At 33.5% G+C, this 16,795-nt stretch overlaps 1 protein-coding gene across 4 annotated transcripts in view; it reads right to left on the bottom strand.

Moving 5' to 3' along the window:
- The window catches only part of LOC111054872 (POU domain, class 6, transcription factor 1), a 225,849-nt gene that overhangs the window by 3,519 nt on the left and 205,535 nt on the right, over positions 1-16,795 (bottom strand). The window contains exons 5-12 of one of the 4 annotated variants that reach the window (XM_039440774.1): positions 15,309-15,479; positions 14,005-14,166; positions 11,901-12,268; positions 10,586-10,862; positions 9,228-9,408; positions 6,025-6,117; positions 2,052-2,135; positions 657-793 (exon numbers count right to left, since the gene is read on the bottom strand). In XM_039440774.1, the coding sequence (XP_039296708.1) occupies positions 657-793; positions 2,052-2,135; positions 6,025-6,117; positions 9,228-9,408; positions 10,586-10,862; positions 11,901-12,268; positions 14,005-14,166; positions 15,309-15,479 (1,473 nt within the window). The remainder of the gene's footprint in view (positions 1-656; positions 794-2,051; positions 2,136-6,024; positions 6,118-9,227; positions 9,409-10,585; positions 10,863-11,900; positions 12,269-14,004; positions 14,167-15,308; positions 15,480-16,795) is intronic. The other 3 variants (XM_039440776.1, XM_039440775.1, XM_039440777.1) reach the window with 3 other exon arrangements.

Below are 16,795 nucleotides of genomic sequence, written 5' to 3'. Positions count from 1 at the left end.
GGATTACTCTACTACTCCTATACAATGCAGTGAAAATACAAAATGAAAAACTGGAGTATTTGAATTTATTTGTATGGTATCATAAATTACAAAGGAGAAGATTGTTTTAATTTTCGGAACAAAATATTTCAAATTAACATTTATTTTACAGTTTTGAGTAGGCCTACTAAGTAGAAGGAATTCTGTATTAATTCGGATCTTAATCTTTCTAAATTCAAAGTTAATTGTTCCAAGTGTTTGTGTTTTGTTTCGATGTGGAAATTAGTGGAGAATTGGAAAGTCGCACATAACCTTTATTTGGACAATTTATTTTATGAAATTGGGATAAAAAGAAGTTTTGGACTGTAGTCTGTTCCTTTGTTGATTGTAAATGATAAATAAATACTTCAATTTATGAGTTCCATAACTGCTTCCCCTAGATACAAATATGCATATGTTGGATTGTCATTTGGTCTTAATTGGAAATTATTGATTTTCATCATATCTATTAATATTGATTGATTCAATATTTTATAGTTTGATGTGGAGGAGTAAGAAGTTATTTTTAACTGTGTTTATCCATTATAGAATTAATTAGGTTTTCTTGATCAAATGAGTGACTGTGGATTTGAATGAGTATTTGGCTGATTGTGGAGGGCTGTTTACTGCTTACTCACCAGAAGGATGTGTGTTCCTCTCGAAGTGTGCATTGAGCAGTTCTAGGGCTTGCGGTGTGAATGAGGTTCTTCTTTTCCTCTTCTTGGAGGGCTCCACACCGATAAACTCTGTCAAATGGTTTTGTCCACTTTTGTACCTACAGAAGAATATTAGAAAGAAATCAGTTCCATCGTTTCAAAACACAAAAAGCAGGAAATACTCTGAGAAGTAATTAACCTTGTGAATAACATCATGGTATATGAACTACAATATTTTGGTCTAACAAGTTGATCCCTAATTTTCAGGTACGCAGATTGGCGTAGATTAAACGGAGATGAATTTGATATGACCAAAGAGAATGAAATTTTAACTAACAGAGATATGATAATTAGTTATATTCTCTCTGGGTTTGACCTGAGAAATGTAACATCAGACGTGTTCAAGATAGGTCATTCGATACGGTACCAATTCATTTTTCCAATTTAGAAAGAAAAATGGGAGAGGTTACTATCATATACACTCCTGTACACTAATTTATAAGCTGGATAATCAGACAAGATTTCAACCAACAATAAGTTACTGTAACTAATTTTAATAGAAATTCACTATTAATTTATCTAATTTTAATACACAATTTCTGATTCTCTTCTATGATAATAATTGACCGAGCTAAGTGAGGTCTAAGATTCAAGTCGACGGTTTGGCATTTCTCTTAATGTTTAAATGTTTATATGTTGCACATTTACAGCGAAACGCGGTAATAGATTTTCATGAAATTTGACAGGTATGTTCCTTTTTCAATTGCGCGTCGACGTATATACAAGGTTCTTGGAAATTTTGCATTTCAAGGATAATATAAAAGGAAAAAGGAGCCTCCTTCATACGCCAATATTAGAGTAAAAATCAGACTATAGAATTATTCATCATAAATCAGCTTACAAGTGATTACACAGATGTGTGGAGAAGCCAGTCTATTGCTGTATTTCCATAAGGTCTATAGTTTCAATCAGGTACTTGTGGATGAGAATACTGCGTGAGGTCTACTGTTCATAGAACTACTAGTAATATTCATGAGGCTTTCATTGGTGGGGAGATTTCCTGATGGAAGTTCCACCTCGCCTGAATATATACCTACTATTATTTCTTATTTATAATTAATAGTAGTTTTCCTGTAATAGTAGTTATAGGCCTATATCATTTGAGCCGTCAATAGGCCTCACGACTGTCATACTTGAGCCGGGACCAACCAACAGTTTAGCGTGTCCATCCGATAACATGGGAGTGACCTGTTCAAAAACTTTAGGCCATGAGCGGGGTTTGAACCGGGGATCTCTAGGCTGCTACGCAAGCACTCTACCCACTAGACCACGGATTACTCCATAAACATTTAAATTAATTTGATTTAATCAATTTACCTCTCTTCAGCCTCTTTCATCCATCTCTCCAGAACCGGTTTTATTTTCTGAGCGCTTTTTGGTGTTATATCGAGTTTCTCAAACCTGTAAAATTATTTTCCACATTATTAAAAATCATATTTCCCAACTATAAATATTGTTAGATACAGTTCCAATGATGATGAATCCATGAAGCTATGGACATGCCAAGATTATTAGTGTAATATTGTGAAATAACTTTTCTTATCAATATTTCTCAATAATACAAATTTGAAACAATTCGTTTGTAGACTATGTAGAAATAAGTTTTTCATAAGACTGAATTTCTATGATAATTTATTGATTTAAAAACAATATGAAAACTTGTAGTACCCTTTATTAAAAACTTTAAAATATTTTAACAAATAGTTTCGACCATAAGTCATTTTCAAGTTAAAAAAATATAAAAATATTAAATATTAATGATATTTATATCATGGTCGAAGCTAGTCGTTGAAATATTTCAAAGTTTTATAAAGGGTACTACAAGTTTCTATATTGTTTTTATTAATATGAACAAATGCAGCCCATATAAGTGAAGTTATTTTATTGATATAGTCTACTACTCTATGGATTCACAAGAAATAAAAAATAATTTATTCTCAAAATGAATTCGAAATACAAGCTCTTTAATGTATCAGATTATATTTAATATTTTGTAGGCCTACTTCAAGTGAAACTTGTACTTTTTAATTATAAATCTATCATGGAGTTAACTTTATCTCTTATAGATCGGATTTTGTGATGAATATTAGAAATATCATCTCTAATTGTATAATCAGTCATTTTTGTGATAACTATTACAAAGGAGAAATATATAGGCTACAACAAGTTAGCCTATTTCATATAACTGTGTTCACAATATTCCAATATTGATATGCGGTTTTTCAATAAAATCTTCTAGGATGAGATGAGTGATTACTACACTAGAGTTACACTAAAAATAACACTAAATACACTAGAAATTACACTAAATAGTGCCGCAGTGCCCTGGCTCACCAACTTTTGTTCTGCTATTAAATTTGCAAAACGATACAATCTCAAAAGATACCGGCAAAATATACACTTACAATACAAAATTTTGAAATGTTTATTACAATCCTTGAAAATTCACAAAATTTTCTATCAATATTGACAAATAAGTTGAGCACCAGAGCACTGGGGCATTGCAATAGTGAAAACAGAAACTTAAAAATCAAACAAAAATTTTTACAATACCAAAAAAAGTTTTGGAAACAAAAATATTACAGAAAAATAATGGAATGTGAAAGGAATTTGGACAAAATAGATCTTTTTCGAATACAATAATATTAAATTTCTTGAACAAGAGAATGAAATAAATGAATTTTTCATCTTCTATTCTCTTTTAAATGAAAGTGAGAAAATCACAATCTTCCATTAAACATTTTTAAAAAATTACAAAAAATTTTTTGGAAAAATATTGGAGAGTTGTAAAAAATTAACATTTTAGGAAATTTTCTGCCTACATTACACAAGTCACTCATTTGTACGTGTGGAAAATATTTCAACTGAGTAACTAGGCCTATCACTGATAGTTATTTCAATTTTATTACAAAATTTCTCATTTTATACATCAGAATTGAATAATTAGATCCCACAGGAAAGTGTCTCTCAAAAATAAGTAACATTTTTTCATATAGTATTCTAGGTACAGATTTTTCCACAAAAATTCGACTTCTTTATTCCAGTAACTCTATTTATTTTCTACTCACCTATTAAATATGTAGACCGCTACTAAGAGAGAGAAAGTAAATAGGGAATTTAATGAAACAAAGTAGAATGTTCAATTCTTGAAGATCTTGCTGGGAGAAATTTTAAGCCCATTTTTTGGCAAGTTCATTTAATTAATTCATTTTGAGGCTGGTAGTCTTTTTCCAATTAGAATCAAATCTAGAGTGTTCAATCTATTTTGTCCAAAAAAAGAGGAAGGACTAGAATCTAGAATACAATTTGTAATGTGTACATAATTTATGTTGAGTAAGGTTGAATCTATGAACTTCATTTTTCCATTGTCATGAACTAAATGAAATTACTGGAGGAGTTAAAAAAAATTGTCAACATTTTTTGAAATCAACAAAGAGATTCAACCTCTCTCAGCATCAGGTTTGTACACATTCTAAAAAAATTAACAACAAACTGTAAAATAATGACTAGGAAAAACTAAAAAAAAATATGAAACAAAAATCCTTAGGTAAGGGATATGCGCGAAGATACAGGATATTTGCAGACTCCCTGGTACTACAATAATCTCCCACCACTCATTTTTAATCAAGGATTATTTTTAGGATGATTCAATTATTTATAGTGAGTCATGAGTAAGGTTCGAGGTTGATGTTATACGTCCCCAAGGTATTTGGAAGCATGTAAGGTCCTTGTAAACGTTCATGTAAGAGTTAGGCTATTGTAAGTTTTTACCGTAAGAATGTGTGAAGGAGAATTCGTCCCTTATTAGTGTCTTAAACATAGAGAAGACTCAAAAATTGTTGGAGGATTACAGAGTTTGAAAACTTTAAAAGACACAAATTCTGACACTCAAATGTGAGAATCCTGATTAGAAGATTATCTTATTAACAAATATTGTACCCCAAGTATGGACACAAAAATTAGGTAAGTTTTCAATGAAGCCTCTTTCGAACAAAGGTTTAAGTCCCACTTTAAGGCTGTGAAAAAACTCTCTTCTGGTGATATTTTTCAAAAGTTTTTTGATTTATCTACTATGAAGTTATCAAAATGAAAAAGTTTTTTCAGGTAAACATTTTTTTCGGATTATTACTTCTTGAGATATGGGTGCCAAAAGCTTACATTTTTGGGACAGATCATTTCAAAATCGGTAAGAGATAAATTCCTGAAATTTCAAGGATAAATTCTTCATGATACTGTCAAATGAATAAAACAAAAATTTTCTGAAAATATCAATTTTTGAGAAAGTTATTCCATTTACAAAAAATGACCCAAAATAACATTTCATAGGGAATGTTAATAGGGAATGAAGATTAAATTTTTGGAATAGACCATTCCAAATTCGGTAAGAAATAAATCCATGAAATTTCAAGGATGAAATTCTCCATGATATTTTTGATTGAATACAACAAAAATTTTCTCAAAATATTAATTTTTGTGAATGTTATTCAATTTACAAAAAATCGGTCATTTTTTTGTAAATGGAATAGCTTTCCCAAAAATTTATATTTTCAGAAAATTTTTGTTGTATTCAATCAAAAATGAAGAATTTATCCTCAAAATTCCATGGATTCATCTTCCATTGTATTTGAGATGATATATCCCAAAAATTAGAGCTTTATGCCCTATAAACATTTGCCTTAACACATTTTATAGTGTACTGTACACTGTTGTTAAACTGTTGTCATGGTTAAGTGATAGAGAGGACTTTATTGTTCAAACTTCGTCACATTAACAAATGAAAAATTCATCCTATCTATTATTTTTATTAAAACACAAATTAAAAAGCTGCTAACAGAGAACCCATTATATAATGTAGAAGAGTTTTTCAATTTGTCTGTGGATGTAATAAATACTTATTTTGAGTGATGATTATAAGTGTGTATGAATTGATTAATCGAATTTTCAGTAAGTTTCATAGCTAGGATTTTATTCTTGACGACACCTTATGTACATTGAAATGTATTGTCGTTTTTCTTTAGGGCTACTTTGAATATAAATAAAAATATAAATTTGAGTACCATTTTAAATTATTTCGTCACGACATGTTTCGGCTATTAATGTCATTTTCTTGAGAATGATTTACTCAGATTTATATTTTTACTTATTGAAATGTATTTATTGATGAATTTACATATTCTTATTATATTGTTACACCAAGAGTCTGCCGACAATCTGCCTTGAGCGCGCACATCCCCGTTATGGAATAGACTATTTTAGATGGTAGCTGATAGATATAAAAGTGTTATCTTGCCGGGCATTTGAGTTGCATTCGGGTTGGACGTACATTGACTGCTGTTGGGCTGTGGCCAGCTGAGCTGCGCAGTACATCTGAGTGGCCAGGGCACTGACACAAGACGAGCAGGCGAAAACAGACACAAATCGGTTAGAAATCGGTCAAAAAACGGATGAAACAGGTTATCAGGGGCAAAAATTCGATAATTGATAGCCCAAAAATCGAGTGGTTGGAAAATTATGTAGGCCTAGATGATTTCAACTTGTTCAAAGCCAAAAGACACAATGAAATACGAGGGTAGGCTGATAAGTAATGCCATAGCCACCTCTAATACAAGGCCCCGGCCTATGATATTGCAACGTCGCAGTGTAGACCTAGAATCTAATACATGATTGGTGAAAGAGATTTAAAAACATACCATCTGATCTTTTTCACTAATCATGTATTTGATTCTAGGCCTACACTGCAATGTTGCAATATCGTAGGCCGGGGCCTTGTATTAGAGGTGGCTATGATAATGCACACATGTTCTAGAACACAAACTGAATAACGTTCAGAAGCGCGGTAGGTGGCATGTGGAAGTACTATTTATCCTCTATCAGGACCAAAGACCTTAGAGAGATATAAACCCACAATGCCTATGCCTTCCCAATGATAGCTCTTACTTGAAATTGAAAGCCACCATTGGGGTATTTTAGCACGAGATATTATATCTATATATTTGTAATATTATAGATTACAAAGGCATTGGTATGTGATAATCTTATAGGTTGCCCCCTCAATGGCCGATTGCAATTTCAAGTACGACACTAGCGCTGCATGTGAGTCTATGCATCTTTAAGGTCTTTGACCAGGACTTATATACCGGACCTGCACCTACAAAAAACTGGCCGCCGTAGGTGGTGGCCGGCATTGATATTTTAAACGGGAACTAAACGAACTGAGATATCGACAAACTGAGATACTCTCTAACAGCTGATTAGTGATTTTTTCTCAGTAGGAATTCCTGTAAGACCACCACATACGGCGACCATTTCTCTTCTACGTTCAGGTCCGCTAGTATATAGGAGGTCCTGCCTCTACACAGCTAAGAAGTTTGAAGTTATCAGCCTACCCTTGTATGTAAAAAATATCAATATCAAATCTCAATAAATATCAATAATTGTCAAGATTTCCTTGAACGGTTTATTGAACAGTTGGTAGATTGGCTTGATTGAAAAAATAATAATAATATATTCATTCAATGTTCAATCATTCATAGGGCTACTATACGTGATTGAAATGAAATAACAATTTTTCAGTACTCTTTTAAATTTCATAGCATATTTCCACTCATGAGAGAAAATTTAAAAATAAAAATAGTTGCCACTATTGCGTGATTAATTATCAAATTAAATGCAAATTACGTTGAAAAAATTATACTACATCATATTTATATGTATATACAGGTAAGTTTCTTTGCCACAAAATTTATGCAAGTGGTGTTCGAATTACTATACCTATTATTATTAGCTAGCAGATATTTCTTGGATCAAATCATTGAAGCAAATACACTCTTTCATGAATGATCATCAGAGTATTTAAACAAAAATGTATCATTTGATTCATTATCAAACAAGCTCGAAATTCTATCTGGTTATAGACAAAGCATACAATCCCTGGAAGTTTATTCTGATATATAAACAGATTCACTACAGCTATACTGTACTGCATTATAATAGGCCCCGGTTTCTAGGACTCTGATTAGCCATGACATCAAAATAAAATCTTTATCAAGTGTATAGATTTGATTATCCATCAGTTTCTATAAGTGTCATTAAACGTGGGCTATATCTCCTTGTATATGTAAATTGGCTAACAAAGTGACCTACCCTATTGATGTACTGTATTGCACTATAGATACACCACAGTCAGAATTTATACTGAAGCTGTGTATTGTACAACATTTGACAATTCAAAGAACAATTCCACTACTTTAAAGTTTACTCATTGGGCAAACAGTGGTTCTCAAAAAAGTCCTTCAAGCCATTTGAAAATGTTATAAAATAAGATGCTTGAATTGAAGAAACTTCCACCCATTCTTGAGATGGAAAAGGTTTCAATTAACAATAATTATCAACTTCTGACACAGTGTTTGGTGAGATATGGGGCCGGTTTCCAAGCTCGAGATTTAGCTAAGTTCTAGACTTTAAACAGCTGGAGTCAGAAAATTGTTCTTCCAAAATGGGGCGTAGTCACAGTTTATGTTAATCTCTATTTTCTCATTTCTATAATATTGGAAACGTTTTCCTTGACGAAATGAAACATTCCTAAACTAGTAGTTCTGTGAGCAGTAGACCTCACGCAGTATTTTCATCCACAAGTACCTGATTGAAACTATAGACCTTATGGAAATACAGCAATAGACTGGCTTCTCCACACATCTGTGTAATCACTTGTCAGCTGATTAATGATGAATAATTCTATAATCTGATTTTTACTCTAATATTGGCGTATGAAGGAGGCTCCTTTTTCCTTTTATATTATCCTTGAAATGCCAAATTTCCAAAAACCTTGTATATACGTCCACGCGCAATTAAAAAAGGAACATACCTGTCAAATTTCATGAAAATCTATTACCGTGTTTTGCCATAAATGTGCAACATATAAACATTTAAACATTAAGAGAAATGCCAAACCGTCGACTTGAATCTTAGACCTCACTTCGCTCGGTCAATAATCTAAAAAGCTAAAACTTTGACTATTTCCTCTTTATTTTATTTTGTATTCAATTTTCTAGTTTTTCAAAATTAAATTTAAAGGTGGACTGTGTCTACACCCTATTCTGGAAAGCCAATTTTCTTACTCCAGCTGTTTAAAGTCTAGAACTTAGCTAAGTCCCAAGCTCTGGAGCCGACCTATAGTGATATATTTTGACATTGCTTATGACCGCGAACACCACTTTATCCCACACCTCCATGTTAAGAGGAAATGATTCCAATCTTTGAATCTGATCAGACAATATCACAAGGACTACCTTATTATTTTATCTTTCAATGTGTTTTTACATTGGTGTTATTTGCATTTTGAATAAAATAAATAAATAAAAATATAAATATCTTTGAGTTTTCATTGAACATTATTTATTAAGGTGCTCTAGGTATATGAAGAAATGATGTGTTCACATTAGACTTCATAAATTGGTGTTATGTAGAGGAATCAGGAAATGTTGAGAATGTTACCTGCAGATTGCGCTCTGACTGTAGGCAGGACCTTCAGTGATGCTGAGTGCTTGGCCGACCTGGGTCTGAGTCAAACCGAGCGAGAGACGTCTCAGCTTGAATGCCTTGGCGAACTCCTTGATCTCGTCCAAGTTGATGCCATCCACCATGTTGCAGTTGCTCTGGCTGATGGTTGGTTGATCTGTGGAGCAGACCAAAGAATTATTTATTGAATTGATTTAGAAATGATGAAGATTCTATCACTGTTAGGAAATTGACAGAAATACGAGTTCAATGTTTCAGATATTATATGATTACAACCTTGAGATGAACAAGATAAGAGAAGTAAAAGAAGAAGACAGGAGAAAAAGAAGAAGACGAAGGAGAAGAAGAAGAAGAAGAAGAGGACAGGAGAAGAAGAAGAAGAAGAAGAAGAAGAAGAAGAAGAAGAAGAAGAAGAAGAAGAGAAGAAGAAGAAGAAGAAGAAGAAGACAGAAGGAAAAGAGGAAGAAGAAGAAGACAGAAGGAAAAGAAGAAAAAGAAGAAGAAGACAGAAGGAAAAGAAGAAAAAGAAGAAGAAGACAGAAGGAAAAGAGGAAGAAGAAGAAGAAGACAGAAGGAAAAGAGGAAGAAGAAGAAGAAGAAGAAGACAGAAGGAAAAGAGGACGAAGAAGAAGAAGACAGAAGGAGAAGAGGAAGAAGAAGAAGACAGAAGGAAGAAAAGAAAAAGAAGAAGAAGAAGAAGAAGACAGATGGAAAAGAAGAAAAAGAAGAAGAAGAAGGCAGAAGGAAAAGAGGAAGAAGAAGAAGAAGACAGAAGGAAAAGAAAAAGAAGAAGAAGACAGAAGGAAAAGAAAAAGAAGAAGAAGACAGAAGGAGAAGAAAAAGATGAAGAAGACAGAAGGAAAAGAAAAAGAAGAAGGAGACAGAAGGAGAAGAGGAAGAAGAAGAAGACAGAAGGAAAAGAAGAAAAAGAAGAAGAAGACAGAAGGAAAAGAAGAAGAAGAAGAAGAGGAGTAAATTTTTAAAATGATAATGTATAAAAATCATATATTGATCCAAGACATTGTTGAATAAGATCAAAAATTACTTGGCAAATCATCCAGTAGATCAATCATAGATTTATCCAAGACAATCCCTGGCTAAATTATGTCATAACTACTTGGCGAACCATCCAATAGATCAATCAGACATCAATCCAAGATATTCTTGGTTAAACTACATCACTACTTCTTTGGCGAATCATTGAGTAGATCAATCATGAATCTATGAGAAATAATCCTGGCTGAAGAATGTCACAACTCACTTGGGGAATCATCCAATAGATCAATCATACATTTATCCAAGATAATCCCTCGCTAAATTATGTCACAACTCACTTGGTGAATCATCCAGTAGATCAATGCCAGCTGGGCTGTGCTGCATGGACTGAGGTGCATAGTTGTTGTTGTTGTTATTGATGTGCTGATGCTGCTTAGAGTTGGGGGTGGAGGTGGTCGTGATGGTGAGGTCCGAGTTGGTGGCCGCCAGACGGTTGATCACCGCGGTGTTCAGTGGTGACGAAGGCATAGATGACGATGGTGTCACACCACCTCCATTCGGTAGGAGACCATTGGTGGCAGCGCTGGGATGAGGTGGAGATTTGTCTGCATTCTGCTACAAAAGGGCACAAGAAATTGTTTCGTATTTAGTATTATCATTGAATGAAAGCTTGGAGAAGTTGATTCATATAAATGTAATTTATCCACCAGCCATCAACTGGTTCAATTAGATATTGTTGGGTGAGTAGTAACCCTTTACTTTTGTATTCTGGTTTATACTCATGAGGCGGCACCCCAACCGCTTTGTCACTCAGTAATGTCGTCACTGCAATAGAAGCATCTAATCGAACTTCTAATTAACCTCTGTCATATAAAACCACTGCTGTTAAAACTGTGCCACAATACTGTATATTTTATTTTAAAACTGTGCCACAATACTGTATATTTTATTTTTCTAGCATTTGAAACCTCGTTATCCAATTTCTTTCCTTGTGATATATTATTATACCGGTCCTCTTACTCAACTCATACCACATCCCTACCATAAACATTGTTCCATCCCAATTTTTCCCTTTTCATTTTTATTTCATACCTTTCTAATAAATTTTTGTTATTTTCCCTTTTTTTATAAATTCTCTATCAAAATCTGATGTATATTTTATATTTCCCTCTTGCAATTTGTATTTGTTTTCTTTCATCTTATACTTGAAATCTTTGAAGTGTAATATTTTTTTGTCTAAGTTTATTTATCTTTTGTAACTATTTTTTTTTTGTAACTGGGCACCCACCGAAAACCCTTTGGGTTTGGCAGGACCCTCAATTGTTTGTATTGGGAATGAAAATTTTGATTTGATTCCATTTCTTTCTTTACATCTAACTAGTGAAATACATTAGATTGTTACACAAAATTAATCATCAATGCATTGTGTGTGGCCATATCGCACCAATGCTTCAGCTTCAATGTTTATGGTGATAAGGAGCAATTTCAACATATTCCAATTTATTTATCATTTTCATGATTATTTCTCCTAACACCTCGTTTCATTCTATCCTCAACCCCTCCTCTGGTCCTCCTTTTAATACAATTACAAATCATATTTTGATCATGATTTCAAGTAATGTGATTTCCAAATCAACCAAACCTCAAACTCACCGAAAAATGGTTAGGCGACCTCTGAACCGACATCTGGCCACCATTTGCATTCTGCTGTTGCTGTTGTTGCTGATGCTGCTGCAAAGCATTGATCAGCTGTTGCTGGTGACTTTGACCTTGAGAATGGCTCTGACCTTGAGCCTGACCTGCTTGACCTTGAAGACTGCCATTACTGCCCAGATGACCACTGAGATTCGACTGGTTGAGGTTATGTTGCGTTGGCAACCCGTTGTTGCAGTTGGCTACACTGGCGAGGTTGTTGTTTAGGTTGGTAGCAGTGCTATGGCCGTTGAGAAGTTGACTAGTGAGTGTTGCGTTGGCAGGACTGAGGCCGGTGGCGGGAATTATGGGTGGGCTGGCGCTTGAAACTGAGGAAAAATGGAGAAACTTTGTGATTTTCTACCCAAAAAAGATGATATTTTGACAGTTTCACTGGTTTTACAGGAAATTACAGGTTCTAATGACTTTCAAATTGTAGCTTCCTTCATTCCCCCATCATCCATTAGGCTATTTGGTTTTGCTAGCAGCTTAGTTTCTTGATAGAATTTGTTGAATGAGAATTGAAAAATATAATATTTACAGTTTCATTGATTTAAAAGAAAATACAGTCTCTAATGTCTTTCAAATTGTAGCTTCTCCCATTCTTCCTCCATTATCCATTATTTGGTTTTGTTAGAAACTTAGTTTCTTGATAAATTTCTTGAATAAGAATATTGATATTGTGGAATTTGTCCATGATAATTATGGAATAAATATTAATGTATAAATAATCTAGTAAATTGTGTATTGACAAAAATAGAACTGTGTCTCCATTTAATAAATGGATGAAATCTAAATAAACTGTGGATGTGACAATAATAAAACTGTATTTTCATTCAATAGTTGAATGAAAACACAGTTTTATTTCTGTCAATCAACATCCATTAGATTTATACACAGGACTGTATTTTCGTGTTGAAACCAACACAAGCTAAAGAAGTGTTGGTTTCAACAGGAGACTACAGCCACGTGTACAAATAATTTAATAAATGTTGATGTGACAAAGACGGTATTTCTTCAACTTAGTTATCCAACTTCATTGATTATTGTTTAACAGATCTGATGATGATATTTGGGATTCTTGGGCTTGTCTTATCCCAGCCAATGACAGTAGAGCTCAATATCTATTGGTCAACAGGTAATGGTCAATATTATAGAGCTTCACCCATACTATTTATATACTGATGCTCAGTGTTTAAGCTTTCACTTCAGATACTGTTGCTGGTAAAATGTTGTGATATCCATCCATAGTGAAAACTCTAAAATGTAACTGATTTATTGTGAAATTACAATGGTGTTAAAACATGTTTGTAATTTTACAATGAATTTGTGATATTTCTGACAACATCTCAGTGTTTTCATTTTAAGCTTTCAGTTAACTAGAGATTGATAGTGGTTTAAAAACCGAAACTAGTATCACAAATTGTTCAAATGAATTGGTGATTTCAAGAATATCAAGTTGTTTTCATACAATTGAATAGTTGAATTCATTATGCAATAACATAATTTTGCTGTATTGTAAGCTACTGTATATAAGTGTATAAGCCAGTACAGTATATATTGTAATCTACATAAATGAAGTACTCAATCAATCAATCAATACATAATTCTGGTATTTCTAGCTTATTAATATGAAATGTTTCACAACGTAATGAAATGAATATGATAACTGGGAAGCAGTATACATAATATGTATAATACTGTATAATAATTATGATATTACAATCGTTATTAAAAATACAATAGAATATATCAAGTACCTTTCTATTCTATTTCAACACTACTAGTTCTAGCTCTTCAAGAGTCATTTTTAAATGTAATTTTGAAATTTTCCTTGCTTGTAGAGTTCTAACTAGTCGTGCTCTAATTAAATTGAATTTATTGAATAGAAGAGTACTTGTAAAGTTGATATAGCCCTTAAAAATAAAATTCAACCTTCGGTTTGACAATTTCATAGTCTTTTTCATTTAATACTACGAGAACACCAACAGTCATCAATACATTTTCATTTCGAATTTGAAAACTTCAGTTCAGTTCAAAACTGCAGTTTATAACTTCGGTTTACCTGAACTATGAGTAGGAGCCAGTAGATGGTGAGGCTGCGCCATTGACTGGAGATTAGCCAAAGTGGTGGTTATCACTTGACCGTTGCTTAACGCCAGGTTAACTATTTGATTGCTGGTTACGTGGTTAACCGGGATTGTGAGAATCGTTTGTGTTGCAATACCTGTAAGAAAATCAATTCTAATTTCAGTTATTCATCTCGTGAAAACCTTCTAGTTTCTTGAAATATCTATTATTATTAAAGCGAAATGGTACTCACTCATTCATCAACATATACAGGGTGATTCTCAATTATGGTAAAATGATTCAATACGTGATAGTAGAGGTAAAAATAAGAAGAAAAGTACATATATATCCAAAAACGCTTTATTAGTGAGCTATACAGGGTGAAAGATTTCGCCCGGAATTCAGTTCCTCTGATGAAATACACCGATGCTGAATTGTTTGGGGACTAGTTTTTGAAATACTTATGCTGGATACATATGAAAAGATATCTGAAAAATTGGATAAAACTAGTCTGGAAGCTTTAGTGTGAGTAGTTTTTGAGAAAAAAGTTGAAATATGCAAAAAATCTAAGTAGAAAAGCACAGACTTCTACGTTTGATGCCCAATAAAACAGCAAATTTTTGTGGTGTAATGTACTACTTAAGAGTACTTTTTATTTAATTATTATTCCAATTTAGTTCACACAGCTTACATAATTCTTTTCAAAATTGAATTCTCTACAATTCTAATTGCGAAAAATCATTTGTTTACTGGTCAAGTTATTGGGCATCAAACCTAGAAGTCTGTGTTTTTCTACTTAAATTTTTTGCATATTTCAACTTTTCCCTCAAAAACTACTCACACTACAGCTTCCAGACTAGTTTTATCCAATCTTTCAAATATTTTTCCATATGAATCCAGCATAAGTTTTTCAAAAACTAGTCCCCAAACAATTCAGCATCGGTGTATTTCACCATAGGAACTGAATTCCTGAATAGGAAATCTTTCACTCTGTATAGCTCGTTAATGAAGCGTTTATGGGTATATGTTTATGAAAACTTTTTTCTTATTTTTACCTCTACTATCACGTATTGGATTATTTTACCATAATTAAGAATCATTCTGTATAATATGAAGATCTACTAGTAGTCCATTCAATATAAAGGGGTTGTGCTTGCAGAATACATTTCTGGAGGAGAAGAGGAAGAAGAAGAAGGAGGAGAAGAAGGATAATGATGAGGAGGAGGAGAAAAAGAAGAAGAAGAGGAAGAAGAAGAAGAAGAAGAAGAAGAAGAAGAAGAAAAGAAGAAATTTACTGACCTTGTGAAGTGGGTATTAGCAGTTGCGCACCCTGTATGCCTTGCACTAGCTGTCCTGAGGCCAGGATGAACTGAGGCATGGCAGCCGGCTGGGGAGCAGTGAGTAGCTGGGGAGGCGCTTGGGGGACCACTCCTGGGGAGGCACCGTTGTTGGCTCCCACTTGCATCGAGCCTGCCACAACAAGAAACACAATTTCAATTTTTAGTATTATAAAGTGTAGGAAGTGGAAGCAACAAATTCACTCAGGTATACAACTAACACAAAATATTGCTGTCAATTCATTATGGTTTGCAGATGATCAAGTAATATTGCAGGAATCAGAGGACAATCTGCAAAGAGCAATAACATACCAACTCCATTTCCTGAGCTCAGAATAGAATATGAAGATTTCCTAGCACAAAACAAAAGTGATGGCGTTTCTGGGGAAGTCTCCAATACGTTATGAAATAGTTCTCAACAACAGAATACTGGAACAGGTATCACATTTCAAATATTTGGGATGTGATATTACATACGAGGAAGACCACGACTTGAATGCAAAAATTAACAGATTCCAGTACATATGCGGAACTATTAACAGAACTCTCAAAAATAAAGCCCGAAAAGAGACGAAACTCAAATTTAATAAAGTAATGGCGGTACCTACACTTTTGTATGGCTCTGAAACCTGGGTACCGAAGAGGAGGGAGTGGAGCAGGTTACAGGCGGTCGAAATGAGATTTTTAAGGTCAGTGAAGGGATGCACCAGAGAGGACAGGCTTTATAATATCGATATCCGTGGAAAGCTCAATGTGATCTCTATACCTCAACGAGTTGACGAGAATCGACAACAGTGGAGAGAACACGTTGAGAGAATGGGAGACGGAAGAATCCCCGAAAGCTGTCATTGCTTACAAGCCAGAAGGGAGGAGAAGTATTGGCAGACCAAGAAAAAGGTGGGAAAATGTTTGAAAGCGGAACAGGTATTAATGCCTACCCCTGTAAGAAGAAGACGGCGACGATGAGTATTATAAAGTCGAATTCAATTCATTTTCCCCCTAAAAAAAACACAAATAATTCAAGTCCAGTATATTTCTATGGAAGATTACGAGTTCACAGTTGTGATAATCTTGAATAAAATTGAATCCATTTCTACAAGAAAAAGGGAATTCACAGTGTTATTTATCTCTAAAACTACTGTATGTGTATTACTGACATTACATCTTCAACCATCAGAAATGTAAGAGGTGTATTAAACAGTGAAATTGGAGAAAGTGTAATGCTTTAGAAACTTATAATAAGCAGGGATTATTGTTTGAAGAGGTTGAAAGTAGAACGAGCAGAAAACTATAAACAGAACTGGTTTCAGGAAAATGTCAAACTTCCAAGATAAAATATTTTGGAAACTATAGAGAATACAAAAGATATTGTCGAATAAAACTTTTAGGAAATTTTTTAAGCTTCAATTTTGTATATAGGATTATTGTGTTTATGGACACATAGTTTTG

The sequence above is a fragment of the Nilaparvata lugens genome, chromosome 14 (genome assembly GCF_014356525.2).
Source record: "Nilaparvata lugens isolate BPH chromosome 14, ASM1435652v1, whole genome shotgun sequence".
NCBI classification, from domain to species: domain Eukaryota; kingdom Metazoa; phylum Arthropoda; class Insecta; order Hemiptera; family Delphacidae; genus Nilaparvata; species Nilaparvata lugens.
This window is presented reverse-complemented; position numbering and strand designations above follow the sequence as displayed.